Source organism: Zootoca vivipara, chromosome 3, assembly GCF_963506605.1.
Source record: "Zootoca vivipara chromosome 3, rZooViv1.1, whole genome shotgun sequence".
Lineage (NCBI taxonomy): Eukaryota > Metazoa > Chordata > Lepidosauria > Squamata > Lacertidae > Zootoca > Zootoca vivipara.
The window spans coordinates 58,661,243-58,675,963 of NC_083278.1; the positions used below are offsets into that span (position 1 = coordinate 58,661,243).

Sequence of the window (14,721 nt, forward strand, 5' to 3'; positions counted from 1 at the left end):
CCATGCACATGGACTTCATTGGGCTGAGAATCTTTTGGGTTATTTGTTTCCTCCTCCAGAACGTCTCTGTATTAGAAAATCATCACTGGAGATCTACAATAGGCATGCTTCGAGAGTCAAGGCTGCTTGCACATCTGCCAACAGAAGAGAGGTAAGCAACCACCCACTAGGAAACTTAAGAAACATGGTATTTCCCAGAAAATTTTGACTCTGACAGCTTTGTAACTCCCCTACATACAGGTAGGTAAGCAGGGTATTGACGTGAATGGAAGACAATATGCATCCTAGGGATAGCCATCTGAAAAAAGTAAAATTACAACATTAAAATTGCTCAGTTTGACTGGTATTGTATGCATTCTAGGGCTCAACTGAAACACACACACAAATTTTGTATTTGAGATGAAACATGGTTCCCATTTCAGCAATTACAGTGATGAAAGGGAGTGTTTGGTGTGAATCAGTGACTGCTATTGTATTTTCTCAAAATGACCCAGAAATTTATTATTCTGGGGCCATCACCACCACACATCCCTTGTGGGTGCTCTTTTGTGTGTTGACCAGCAATTTTACTAAATAATGTTCTTGAACTACAAGCCAGGCCATTCTGGTGGAAAACAGCCACCACTCAGTAGTCAACACAAGCAGCTCTGCTGCTGCTGAAGAGACAGCAAAGTACATTAAAGGAGAAATATGCTGCCACCTCTGATCCCAAAGTAATTTTGCAAGGTGATTTTGCGCTGCCCACACCCACTGGATTAGTTTGATTTTCCTCATACATTTGAGCTGAACGTGCCAATATTCAGTCTTTGGACTCTGCCTTAATCAATTCGCTGTGCTACTAAGTCATTTTATGAAACAATATAATTTTAGAAATGCGAACAAATTTCAGTATGGGGTGGGAATTGTGGATAAAAAAAAAATCTCCCATCCTACTATTTTTTCATGGATAAATAATCTCACAGTTAATTGTCTGACTAAAGTAACAGCAGATAAGACAGACCAAAGAGGAAAAATACTGGCTTACCTTATATTGTTTACATTCCATTTAACCTTCTGGTATAGGGCAGTATATAAATTCAATAAAATAATAATAATAACCATAAGAGGTATACATGAATAAGAACCTTCTATCTTGGACCAGTGCAATGTAAAACATCCCGCTGCAAATAAAGTAAGCATAAAGCAGTGATGGCCAAACTTGGCCCTCCAGCTGTTTTGGGACTACAATTCCCATCATCCCTGACCACTGGTCCTGTTAGCTAGGGATGATAGGAGTTGTAGTCTCAAAACAGTTGGAGGGCCAAGTTTGGCCATCACTGGCATAAAGCCTCAAAAAGCTTCTCTGGAAAGCCATACATTTTCCTTCACCACTTGCTATTTGAGCTATTTGAGCTTCTTATGATGAGAGAGCTGATTAACTGAGCGATTCTAACCAATTACCAGGTTAGTGGTCATGTGTTGATAGTTGCTACACCAGTTCAGAGTGTTTGCTTCTGGGAGTGGGGAGAAAACTTTTGGAGCATAATTGTGAAGAAGTATACTGTAAGGGTGACTCCCTACAGGGAGCCAGCCCCCATCATCTTAACATCCACCTCGCCAAGCACAAGGAGCAGCAGTGGGTCTGAAGCAGCCGGGGGGAGGGGAAAGACTCGGAGGGAGAGATAAAACAGTGTGCGGAACAATGGGAAAGCTCAGGGGTGGAGAGATGCAGGCAAGGGCTCAGAGATGCTGGAGAGCCCTGCCACCGCCCTGACAGGGAGGAGACTGAGAGGGCATTGCTCCTTCCGGTGCAAGAGTTAATGAGAGCACCGTGACGCATAATAATAATAATATAATAATAATAATAATAATAATTTATTATTTATACCCCGCCCATTTGGCCGGGTTCCCCCAGCCACTCTGGGCAGCTTCCAACAAAATATTACAATACAGAAATCCATCAGACATTAAACATCAAACATTAAAAGCTTCCCTAAACAGGGCTGCCTTGAGATGCCTTCTAAAGGTCTGGTAGTTGTTGTTCTCTTTGACCTCTGGTGGGAGGGCATTCAATAAAATAATACTTTTACGCAGGTCAAGGGGGAGGCGTTTTGGGGTGCCCAGACTACTTTGCTGGCGTAAGAACAGACGCCATTGCCGGATTCTGATTCGGAATGAGAGGTCATGTTTTAAGTTGTCTCTGCACTGTAAATACTTTGCACAATAAACGTCTTTAAAGACAAACTGGGCTCAAGCGGAGTTACTCTAGAGTAGCCACGATGACCCTCTGACATATACCAATGTGAGTTCAGCAATGGTGCATTAAACCAGATGTGCTAAATAAGGATTGCTACAACAATTGGCATCCCCAAACACCAGAAGATAGGAGAGATGATATGAAGAGGTACTGATAATGCCTTGCTCAAAACACACTTTCCCTTTTTAAACTACAGGCATGATATTGAACAGCAGCTGGGCTCCCTGATTTTAGCAACAGACATCAACAGGCAGAACGAATTTCTGATCCGGTTGAAAGCTCATCTCAAAAATCAGGATTTGAAAATGGAGGATGCTCCTGATAGGCATTTTATGCTTCAGGTAAATGTAAAGATTTTCCTACCTCTTTCTGTGAACACATAACACGTGTGTGTGTGTGTGTGTGTGTGTGTGTGTGTGTGTATTCATAGATTCAATGTGTGGATTGGCTTGACAAACTGTCAAACGCTCTATGTTGGGTCCTTTTGTAATACACATGCAGAACAGCGAACAGCATACCACTTCTCTCCTGCTACTTATGGAACAGAGCTTTCCCCACCATATAGTTACATCAAGATTGATATAGGGGCAACAAGTGCTTGTGAGCATGTGTAGTGTAGCGTTTGGGGTATTCTGGTTGACCTAAGCTGCTCCCAGAGGAGGCATTTATTGTACAAGTGATACACCCTGTTTACTCATGTTTAACGGAAGGGCTATACAATACAGTCATCATCCTGTAACTTTCCTATATTTCACAGCACTACCTCTGTCATTTTACCTATCTCCCAAAAAATCTGACTATGATGAAAGGAATGGAATAACAGCACATTCCTTCTGGAGTTGCAGACAGGAAAAAAGTAAAACTGAGGCACAGTGGTAGTTGATTCTGGGAAGCTAAAAGACATGCTAGAGATGCCATTACATTTCTGGTTGCAAAGCCATTTCATGTCCTCAACTACAAATAAGGGGAATTCTCTCTTCTTAGCTGTTTGCCTGGAGCTTAGAAAAGGGGAGGGGCGGTGTCCATTGAAAACAGAACTGTTTACTTTTGAATAAACATAATAGGTGTGTTCCAGATGGAATCTTGTATGGCTGCAGTCCTCTTGTCTCATGCTGAAAGTGCTGGTTTTTTGTTTTTTACATGATTTTTAAAAATCAGACGGGACGCAGGCGGCGCTGTGGGTTAAACCACAGAGCCTAGGGCTTGCCAATCAGAAGGTCAGTGGTTCAAATCCCCGCGACAGGGTGAGCTCCCGTTGCTCAGTCCCAGCTCCTGCCAACCTAGCAGTTCGAAAGCATGTCAAAGTGCAAGTAGATAAATAGGTAGCCGCTACAGCGGGAAGCTAAACGGCTTTTTGTTTCTTGAAAGCCATTTAAACAAGCAGGCATCAGTTTCAAAACATCAGAGGAGACAACAGGGAAAGAAGGCAACAGAACAGCAACTATTGAACATCACTGTAGTGTAAAAAGATTCCCGGTGTTACTTTTCTGACTTCTTTTAAGGCTCAGCCTAATTAATTACTTCCTCTTTTTACAACTGCACAACTGTTTGGCCCCTTAATTACAAAGAACAGTTTCTCTGGTTGCAAGGAATCCTGTTTGCAAGGTTGTTGTTTTTTTTTTTTTAGAATGCCTGGGAGAGAAAGGGAACTAAGAAATGCATTGCTTGGTTGAGAGATGGCTGTAATGTCCTTGCAAAGCCCCTTTTCTTTAAAAACACCTGAATTAAATTGCTCCCTCTCCTAGAGGGAGTTTTCCTCATTCTCTAAACACTGCTGTTTGCGCTTTTAAGTTTTTTGGTATACAAAGAGCACAATTACAATGTAACAAAATTCTAGTTGCGAAACTGCCTAGAAAAGGCAAACATGAAATTGACTGGAAAAATCAGTTGTCCAAATTTCCTAGCTGGGTTGTGAAGAAAAAGGAAGGACCTAGAACCCAAACACACCAATGTTTACTTGAAAGTAAGGCTATGATCCTTAATTACGAAATTAAAAGACGCCTGCTTCTTGGGAGAAAAGTGATGACAAACCTAGACAGCATCTTAAAAAGCAGAGACATCACCTTGCCGACAAAGGTCCGTACAGTGGTACCTCGGTTTATGAACACAATTGGTTCCGGAAGTCTGTTCATAAACTGAAGCGTTCATAAACTGAAGCGAACTTTCCCATTGAAAGTAATGGAAAGTGGATTAATCCGTTCCAGACAGTCCACGGAGTACTTAAACTGAAGCGTTCATAAACTGAAGCGAACTTTCCCATTGAAAGTAATGGAAAGTGGATTAATCCGTTCCAGACGGGTCCGCGGAGTACTTAAACTGAAATGTTCATAAACTGAAGCATGGGTGTAATTGGTTCCGGAAGTCTGTTCATAAACTGAAGCGTTCATAAACTGAAGCAAACTTTCCCATTGAAAGTAATGGAAAATGAATTAATCCGTTCCAGATGGGTCCGCGGCGTTCATAAACCGAAAATTCATAAACCGAGGTGTTCATAAACCGAGGTTCCACTGTATAGTTAAAGCTATGGTTTTCCCAGTAGTGATGTATGGAAGTGAGAGCTGGACCATAAAGAAGGCTGATCGCCGAAGAATTGATGCTTTTGAATTATGGTGCTGGAGGAGACTCTTGAGAGTCCCATGGACTGCAAGAAGATCAAACCTATCCATTCTTCAGGAAATCAGCCCTGAGTGCTCCCTGGAAGGACAGATCGTGAAGCTGAGGCTCCAATACTTTGGCCACCTCATGAGAAGAGAGGAATCTTTGGAAAAGACCCTGATGTTGGGAAAGATTGAGGGCACTAGGAGAAGGGGACGACAGAGGACGAGATGGTTGGACAGTGTTCTCGAAGCTACGAACATGAGTTTGACCAAACTGCGGGAGGCAGTGCAAGACAGAAGTGCCTGGCGTGCTCTGGTCCATGGGGTCACGAAGAGTCGGACACGACTAAACGATTAAACAACAACAACAACATGATCCTCTTGCACTGGGTTGCACTCAAAAGTTATGCAATTGTATTATGGTAGAATATCAAAACAGGCCATGGGGGGAAAAGTGCATAAACACCAGTTCAAAACTGGGTGCTGAAATGGTGGTGAAAGTCACCTGCTTCTAAATGTGAAACGAAAGGGTGTGGTGACTATGTGGAGTCAGTAAGGGGGAGGGGGCAATACTTCCCACTGGTCTATGGCCCATCGTGGTGCAGACAGAACATAGCAAGATGCTGACACCAAACAAGTGCCACACCTCTGGAAGCATGGGCAGTGAATGACATTTCAACTTGAGCCTTCCAGCAAAAGAGCAATAATTTGGCAGTCAGTGCTAGAAGCCCTCTATCTGGAAGCATCCGTAGGCTAGACTGAGTGAGACCACTGAGGTTGTGTTCTGTGGTGCACAAATAACCCAGCCACTGTATTATTCAGACAAATGTTTATCATACACTTCCATATAAAAAAAATCTCAATAGTAACTGAGATGGAATTAAATGTACATATTTTTCTCTAGAGTACAAAAATGGTAGAGGGAGATAAAGGGGCTGATGAGAAGTGATGCTGGTTCTGGTTACACATGGCTGAGGTTTAACCATTCTAGCAATGAGCATCTTAAACAATGTTGGTTGCTGGGGTGGGGTGGGGGAGTACTTGAATCCCTTGGTTCTCTCCAATCTGTTAAGCTGCCTACAAGATTCACAGTGGGGGGGTTTTCACCTATATTTTTTCTCTGTTGGATTTTCTATTACTTTTTCTTTCTGAGATTCTTACAGCATAAAATTTGGCATCCATAGTTTGCTTTCTCTGAGCATTTACACACAAACAAATACCAAATTTCAGGAACCAGGCTTCTCAAAAATTTGTGGTCCTGCTGATGGGAACATAATTATTCTCATGTGCAGGGTCATGGGATGACTGGAAACATGTCAGCATGCCAGCCAAATTCTAACCATTTTCTGCTGCTTTAAACTAGGATCTGGCTGCATATATTATGTGAACGTTATGTAAACTTTGGGGCTGAAGGTACGTCAGCCTCTGTTACTGAGACAGAGCTCTGCTCTAAATATCTCCCCTTTATAGAGAAATACCAGCAAAAATAAATTGCATCACATGAAAATCTCAAATGGATTTTGCATATGATGTCTGAGTAGAAAAAGCTGCAATTAAACTACTTATATTTAGTGGGAGGATATTCCCAACTTCTAAAAAGTTCAGCAAAGATATACAAGTCCCTTTTTCTATCAAAGCCTCACCCTTAATGCATTTTGTTTCCATTATAGAAGAGGTCCTGGATTTTTTTTTTTTGTGAATACTTATACCATTATAGCAGCAGAGATGCTAGGTGCTACTATATAGCAGTTAAAGTGAGCTGCTGTTCCTCTCCACTTGCCTGATGTATTTAATACTTTTTCTTACTCAAGTGTGCACCGAAAGTTATTCCACAGAGACGTATCCTAAAGCCATTTAGACAACAGTGAACTTCAAGTTTTAATGAATTATGCTGCATATTCCTATGCATCAATGGCTGATGTCTTGTTAACTATGAAAATGATACAGTACACTCCTGCACATAGTTAGCCTTATTATTTATCTTATCAGCATACTACTACTCATGTGCTGCATGGAACATCTAAGCAGCCTGCCGTGCACAATTCAGCAGGTGCAGCTTTGACAATCAATGTATCTCCAACTAGGAAGCATTTCACTTCTGCAAATTCTGCTAATCAGGCATCTTACTAAAGGCAGGAGAGCCCTACCAGAAAAGAAGCTGGTAGCCCTTCTTTTTGCCTAGTATCAATAATCATTTCCCCTAACTCTGTTAGAAGTGAATGCCAAGCCATCCCTAAATATTTCTAATCTGCTACATTCTACCTATCATGTCTCGCTTGGCTGTTCTTCAGAGGGCAGTGACAGAGCCAAATCTAATTTAGGCTCAGAAAGACTCAAATTGGTTGTTCTAGCTATAATGCAGTAGGTAATAGGATCTTCAAACTAAGGTCCCACTATTATGGTTATTAACCTGAAATATAACTTGTGCTGATTGCTTAACAAAAGAAATGACAGTAGAAGATGCCTCCTACTTCATAGCTTTTAGCTATATATATATATAAATCTTAGATCATTATTCCATTTCAAATGGAAAGCCCGCCTGCAGACTGCTTAACATAGCTGCTACTGTGGAGGAGTCAGAGGAACAAATCACGAAGCAGAGGCTCCTTCTTCCGAAGCGTAATTACAGTCTTACCTGTCTATCTTGCCTCTAGTCTCTCACACCTTGTACTTTATGTTCTTTGACCAAAATAGTATTGCGCATGTTCATGGCATAGCCATATTTGCATGAAAGATAAAAGGAGACAACAAAATGAACTCCTCCTCACAGGGGCTGAGATATTTCATGTGTGATCAGAAGCAGTATTTGGGATGAGGGAAATGAGAATAAAAGCCTAGTAATCATAAAAAGAACAAGTCACACAACTTAAAACAGCTGTCCTGATATATACCCTCACCCACTAGGACCACAGCACGATGCTCAAGCATTCTTCCCCTACAGTGTCTTCCTGATTTTGTCTTTAGCCAAAAGATATAGGCTAAAGCATTTTACCTCAGAAGGGAAATTCCTGATGTTGATGAACAACTTATGGAGGTTAAATTTAGAAGTGAGCAAATTGATTAAACTGAGTAATGCACTCTCTGGTTGCTTAATGAATAGTGTATCGAGATTTAAGTGTTTGGGTATGAATGCTCTTGCTGTCCAATCAACTGATCAATTCTGTGATTAATATCTTATGAGGTTTAATTCAGGATTTAGACTAATTAATTGAAAGATCTAATTAAATGATTAATGAACTGGTGTTTATTATGATTAAGTAGCATTGCTAATGTGAGCAAAGCAAGAAAACTATTGGATCATATATATTTTTACTAAGTCCATGATGGATATAAGGACTACCAAGGTATCAGAAACTTTAAAAAGTTGAAGTTATGCTAGAACATATCAAGTAGTTTGTGCTCAGTCTATTTTTCTAAGTTTTCCAAAGATTTGATTCACAGAGCTGCTGTGGGCCAGCTCATGGAACATTCAGGGTAGTTTGGAAACACCTGACAGCATATCATGCAACAATCTACAAATCTAAGACCAGAACCAGTTAAAAATTATTATGCACCTGAAATTAAAGGGCGTGTTATCTGACCTATATCTGAACAGGAGCCAAGTTATGTTACAAAGTGAGAAAACAAAGCTGACAAATGGAGGAAACTCAGGGTAACGCATCTCTAAAGTCTAGCAGAAAATCATGACCATGGCAATATCAAAGTCAATGTATCATATATGGCAGAATAAAAACATATGGTTTTGCAGAAGCATTCTGGAAATGTTCAGGTACCAAGGTTCCAATGGACAAACCTGGATCCAGAATGATCCTTCCATAAAAACGGTTAATTAACATTTAAGACAATATATTTGCTTTATGCAAAACAGAACTCTATATATTAGTTTATTGGCTGGAATTGACCTTGTTTTATAAAATCACTACTATTATTATTTTGACCCAAGTATTCTGTGGGTTATTAGAAGGAGTGGGTGACACTTGCTTTTAGATGCTACTTTTCAAGTTGTGTGTTTATTTCATTTGCAATTTCTCCCCTTACAATTTTATTCCTATTCATGAAAAATCTAGTAACTCCCCAAAAATGTGCTGAATTAAACTTTTAATACTGGACTGAGCAATCCTTGTGCCCATAAACAACAATGGTGTTCTTAGCACAATAGACATCAGGCCTATACTACACATTCATTTTGAGTGTATGGAGTGCAGTATCTTTTACTGCGTCATTCATACCATCTTGTCCTTATTTCCAGATTGCGCTAAAGTGTGCAGACATCTGCAATCCTTGCCGGCTATGGGAGATGAGCAGACAGTGGAGTGAACGGGTTTGTGAGGAATTCTACAGGCAAGGTCAGCAGGTCATACATTTCACTTTGGGTTTCCAGACACTCAATCCGGTTTTGTTAATGGGAAATGGCATTTACTCATCCCACAGTGCTCAATGTTCACTTTAAGCCTCTCACAAAAATAGGTTGACAGAATTAAGGCCTCGTTGAATAAGTGGCTAGGATTAAAGGGCAGAAGTAAGTTAATAGAACTAAGGCTGTTTAATTAGCTGGACTACAAGATATTGTTGTGTTTGTCCATGGAGTTTTCTTGGCAGGGATACTGGAGTGGCTTGCCAGTTCCTGCTCCAGGTGGGTCACGTTTAGTCAAAACTCTCCACTATGACCTGTCCATCTTGGGTGGCCCTGCACGGCATAGCTCATAGCTTCTCTGAGTTATTCAAGCCCCTTCGCCACGACAAGGCAGATGTCCATGAAGGAGAGCTGAGAGCTGGACCATAAAGAAGGCTGATCGCCGAATAATTGATGCTTTTGAATTATGGTGCTGGAGGAGACTCTTGAGAGTCCCATGGACTGCAAAAAGATAATAATAATAATAATAATAATAATAATAATAATAATAATAATAATAATAATAATAATTTATTATTTATACCCCGCCCATCTGGCCGGGTTCCCCCAGCCACTCTGGGCGGCTTCCAAAAAAACAGAAATTCTAAAATACAGAAATCCATCAAACATTAAAAGCTTCCCTAAACAGGGCTGCCTTGAGATGCCTTCTAAAGGTCTGGTAATTGTTCTCTTTGACCTCTAGTGGGAGGGCATTCCACAGGGTGGGTGCCACTACCGAGAAGGCCCTCTGCCTGGTTCCCTGTAACTTGGCTTCTCGTAATGAGGGAACCGCCAGAAGGCCCTCGGAGCTGGACCTCAGTGTCCGGGCAGAACGATGGGGGTGGAGACGCTCCTTCAGATCAAACATATCCATTCTGAAGGATATTTGGAGCTTTTTAGTGTGGAAAAGGGAGCTGAAGGGGGGAATATGCTAGAGATGGATAAAATTATGCATCATGTGGAGAATGTGGATAGAGACAAATTTTCCTCCACCTCTAAAAATACTAAAAACCATTTTCATCAAATGAAGCTGAATGGTGGGAGATTCAGGACAGGGCGGGGAATACTTCTTCCTGCAACACATAGTTAAACTGTAGAATTCACAACAAAATGTAATAATGAGCACTAGTTTAGAGACAAATTTATGGAAAATAAGGCAACCAGTGGCTACTAGCAATGGTGGCTGCACCCTGCCCTCCAGTATCATACAGGTTTGCCGAGGAGCAGCAAACATGGGGAGAGTGCTGTTGTGCTCATTACCTGCTTGCAGGCTTCCCATAGGTACCTGGTTTTTAGAAATATTGTAAGAATAAGTCACTGGACTAAGGGGGCCTTTGGTCTGATCCAGCAGGGCTTCTGGGAGACATTTTTAGGATAGCACTGTTAGGACGCATGGTTTTAAAGGCTATTTACAATGTGTCTTTTATACAGCAGTGCAGGAATACTAGACAATGACGAAGCTTTTTGTTTGTTTGCACATTTGCAGCCTCAAATGTGGTTAGTATATTAATAGACGTTTCTAATCTCTTGTTAACCTGTGTCCTGTATATCACACAGACACAAAAGAACCACCACCACCCAGATAAGCCTTCAAAAGTTGTTCCTTCTTTCTGGTAGGTGACATGGAGAAGAAATTTGACTTGGAAGTAAGCCCTCTTTGTAATCAGCAGAAAGACACAATACCAAGTATACAAATTGGTGAGTATGCAATGCCTTCCATCATTAGCTTGATCAAAAACCAAATGACGAAGCACAAATAGATTATTTATGTAAAAGTTACCCAAAGTCAAATTAGTTTTGCAAACAATGCAGGAGACAAATTTAAGCTGCTTAAGTAACTAAAAAGTACATACAGGGCAGATCATCCGTATGGAATTTTTCACTCGCATGATCTGATGCTTTGTCAGACAAGTGAAATGTGGGGGGTGGGGTAGGAGAGTGAAAGATGAAATATGAAAATGAAGCCTCAGACATTTTAAAGGCTAGAAACAGACAGCAGATGGAGAGCTGCATGTGGTGGTAAAAGCTCTTTCCCCATGTCCTGTTGCTATGTCAAAACCCATTTTGCAAAATTTTTGAAGAACCAGAATAGTCCCACCACCACCTGAAGCCTGCTTACCAGACAGAAAAGTAGATATAATGTAGACACCATGCTCAGTCTTCCTGCTTTCAAATCACTTTCAGCTTTCTGAGGAGAAAAATCTATGTGTAATGGGACAGACATTGGTTCTATTACTAGCTATAATTAAAAAAACAGAATTCATTACCACCAACCCAGTAAAAAAGGGTGCTGCATGAAGTACCTCAGATGAACCTTGTTCTTACCTTCTACAATACAGCCTCAATTACATACTTAACAAGGAAACAAAATCTGAAACCCTGTATTTGTGAAAGACCAAGTTGTTCGTAGTTTTCCAGGAATCCTCCACATCTTCCCCTTTCCCCCTTTGCACACATCAAAGCACATGCGCCTGTGAAGTGGCGATGTGTGATGCACCCCAGTTTTGCACATTTTAATAAGCAATTGGAGGATCTACTTCACCTACCTCTTTCAAATGATTCGTCACTAAGATGGAAAAAAAAAACTTCCATTCTCCCCCAAACCTGGATATTTACAAAGTCCTCTTAAGTCCAGGACAGAATTGAAGGACAAGACTCAAGTTAGCTGAATAACTAAATGGTTGTTTTCCATTAAAAAATAAATCATCTGTCTTTTGGTCCTGTGCCTGCCAAATAAAAAAGATAGTTATAACCTTTAAATGTTTTGATCAAAGAAATGCTTCTACTTTTCTCTGAGCTTTGGGGTATGCAAGTTTGACCAGCTACGGCTAAAATCAATGACAAATTAAATTGTTTTGGTGTCTGTCTTCTTTGAGTAATTAAATATGAATTTACCCAGAGATCAAATTCAAAAAGATAAATGTCTGATATTTTTTTAATAGTAGCATCACATGAAATGAGCTCGTAACAATTTATGGCCCAACTCTAATTACTGTTTCAGACATTGAACAGGTGTTTATCAAGAGTTCTTAGATCCAGTTCCCGTTCACATTATAACAGTGGTCACCATGAAAATATACAATTGTAATATCCTTTTCTGGAATGTGCAAAGTAGCCCTAAGACTTCCTGAACTAGACAGGGGCGCTAATAGATGAGCTAGCTCAAAGTCTCTGCAGGAATTAAACAAATGCAAATTTAATTCAATTTAAACTTAAAATTGGATTAGACAACCAATTCAAGCTTCTGCATGGGGCAAGTCCGAACAGTTCCAGTGTTATACCATTGCCCTTTTTTATTAGACAATTTCCGTTGCTGAATGCAGGAGAAGAAAGGAGTTGACATAGAAGCAACTGGTGGTGTTGTGAGCTTAATTAAAATAAATTTACATGAAATTTAAATAAATTGAAGGCCTGAAGCTACATGAGGCTCCAATGTTGCCATTTTCCCCCTGCTTTCCCCCCCCCTCCCAACACTGCTGAAGAAAACATGGTCCACAGGTTTTATTTTAAGCTTTGTACTAGCAGGAAGGCCTAGCTGACTTAGCTGCTGATATGCTTTGCCTCGTGTTTTCCCTCAGGCTTCATGACCTACATTGTAGAGCCACTCTTTGAAGAATGGGCCAACTTTACTGGGAACACACCCTTATCTGAAAATATGCTGAATCATCTGAGGAGGAACAAGACCAAGTGGAGAAGTCTGCTTCATAAGCAATACAGCAGCAGCAGGAGCACTGACCACACAGTCCCAATGACTGAAAACGAAGAACAGACTTTAAATGAAGGAGAAGCCCCATAGTGCTGGCTTAGCACTCTGCTACAGTGCTACTACCTTTCACAACAGTGAACAAAACCCTAAGGGGTCTGTTGGGTCATGGTCAACAATGCAGGAAGCGAAGAAATCAGGGAGGAAAGCCAAAGCAACAGATGTCCTCCTCAACTAAACTTACACCACTTCGGGGTTTGGCCCTAAAGTTCTGCCAAATCCCACTTCCTCATCTTACTATCTGAAGCCATTCATCACTTCTGATCACAAACTGCTTGAATGAGAAGCTTTTCAGTAGTGCTGAAGCTGGGGCAGTAGGCAGGTACCAACTAATAAGAGGATTAGAGGATACAGGCAAGACCAGTGCATTCTTGGTTATCTATTGCATTCACTTTGGGTCATGCTGTGACGCGTGTTTCTGAATGACAGCTTTAGAGCAATGTACAGTCTTCAGTCTGGCAGCTGGGCTGCACATTAAAACCCACCACCAGCACCGTCAGAAGGACATCTGGCCACGCAAGAGAAAAGTGTCTCATTTTAAACAATTAAGCCTTTTTAATTTTTGTATTTGGTGCACTGGACAAGGAATCCAAGAACCTTGATGTAAGGTTATTCTGTGTACACAAAGCTTTTTCATGGTGGTGCCCCATTTTGTTAACCATTTTATGCCACTTTAGGCAAAAGACTGGCATTCTTCTCACTGCAAGAACAGTATTTCCTATCAAATCAAAAAGGGAAGAGTTGTACAGTTTAAATGTTTCCAGATGTCTCTTTTGATGACTGTATCTGTGACCTGTTTATATTCGCACATGTGTGTCTCCTGTACATATAAGGCGCTACTGATCCCATACCGAAATAACAAAGTATTATGGGAAAGCTACCTATATAAACAATGGCACTGTGAACAAAATACTGTTAGTTTTAGTATTGGAAGCATTTGTAAAGATGTTAGACTATTAATACACTTTTGTTTGCAGATAAAGGCCTTAACCTCTAGCATCCATTACTTTCTGATGGCTATCAAAAGTCATCTCATTTTGGTCCGGCCTGTTTTCAGTTGCCCAAGGGTTTGATTAGAAGGGCAATTTATTTGAATGCTTGATACACCTGCGGCTCCATAGTTAAGCTGCATCTCAGTTGAATCATTGCCAAATCCCTACCTCCTCGTATTTTCAAATGATCTGTCTATATTTTTCACAAAATTTTACCTTGTTTAGGAACATGGTGGCAAACTGCAACCTGATGAAGCTTGGAGAAGTAAACACTAGGGAAAATCAGCAAGGGCTTCATCGTAGTCATGGATCTTGCTGAAATTTTGCAGTAATTGAATATGCTGAGATGTATGCACAAGCATTGGGAGTAGAGGCACACCCCACCAAAAATTTGTTGAAAGTCATATTTCCTGTCAGACATAAGCTCATTCTTTTTATCATATACTGAGAAGTACCCTACCTACAACAATCACAAACGGCTCATTTTGAATCTCATGATCTCTTTCAAAACCTTAACTCAGTTTTGCATGCCAGAATTAGCAGAAATATGGGAGTAACTGGTTACTGAATATATAGAAAATTTATTGTCTGTACTCGCTTTCTCCTATATACAAGTAGAACCATTAATGGTTTTGCTTATCTACTAGTGCTTCACCAAGCACATTTCATTATGATAGCTACATCATATTTTGGGCTGCTGAAATTCAGAGAAAAATACAAGATTTCCTGCACTTGTTTGA

General features: G+C 40.6%; 1 protein-coding gene across 4 annotated transcripts in view; it reads left to right on the plus strand.

Moving 5' to 3' along the window:
- The window catches only part of PDE7B (phosphodiesterase 7B), a 221,687-nt gene extending 206,975 nt beyond the window's left edge, over positions 1-14,712 (plus strand). For all 4 annotated transcript variants that reach the window (XM_035108920.2, XM_060272704.1, XM_035108921.2 and 1 more), the window contains 5 exons: positions 60-151; positions 2,433-2,577; positions 9,083-9,179; positions 10,844-10,924; positions 12,805-14,712. In XM_035108920.2, the coding sequence (XP_034964811.1) occupies positions 60-151; positions 2,433-2,577; positions 9,083-9,179; positions 10,844-10,924; positions 12,805-13,022 (633 nt within the window). In that variant the 3' untranslated portion in view covers positions 13,023-14,712. The remainder of the gene's footprint in view (positions 1-59; positions 152-2,432; positions 2,578-9,082; positions 9,180-10,843; positions 10,925-12,804) is intronic.
- Positions 14,713-14,721: the final 9 nt, after the last annotated feature.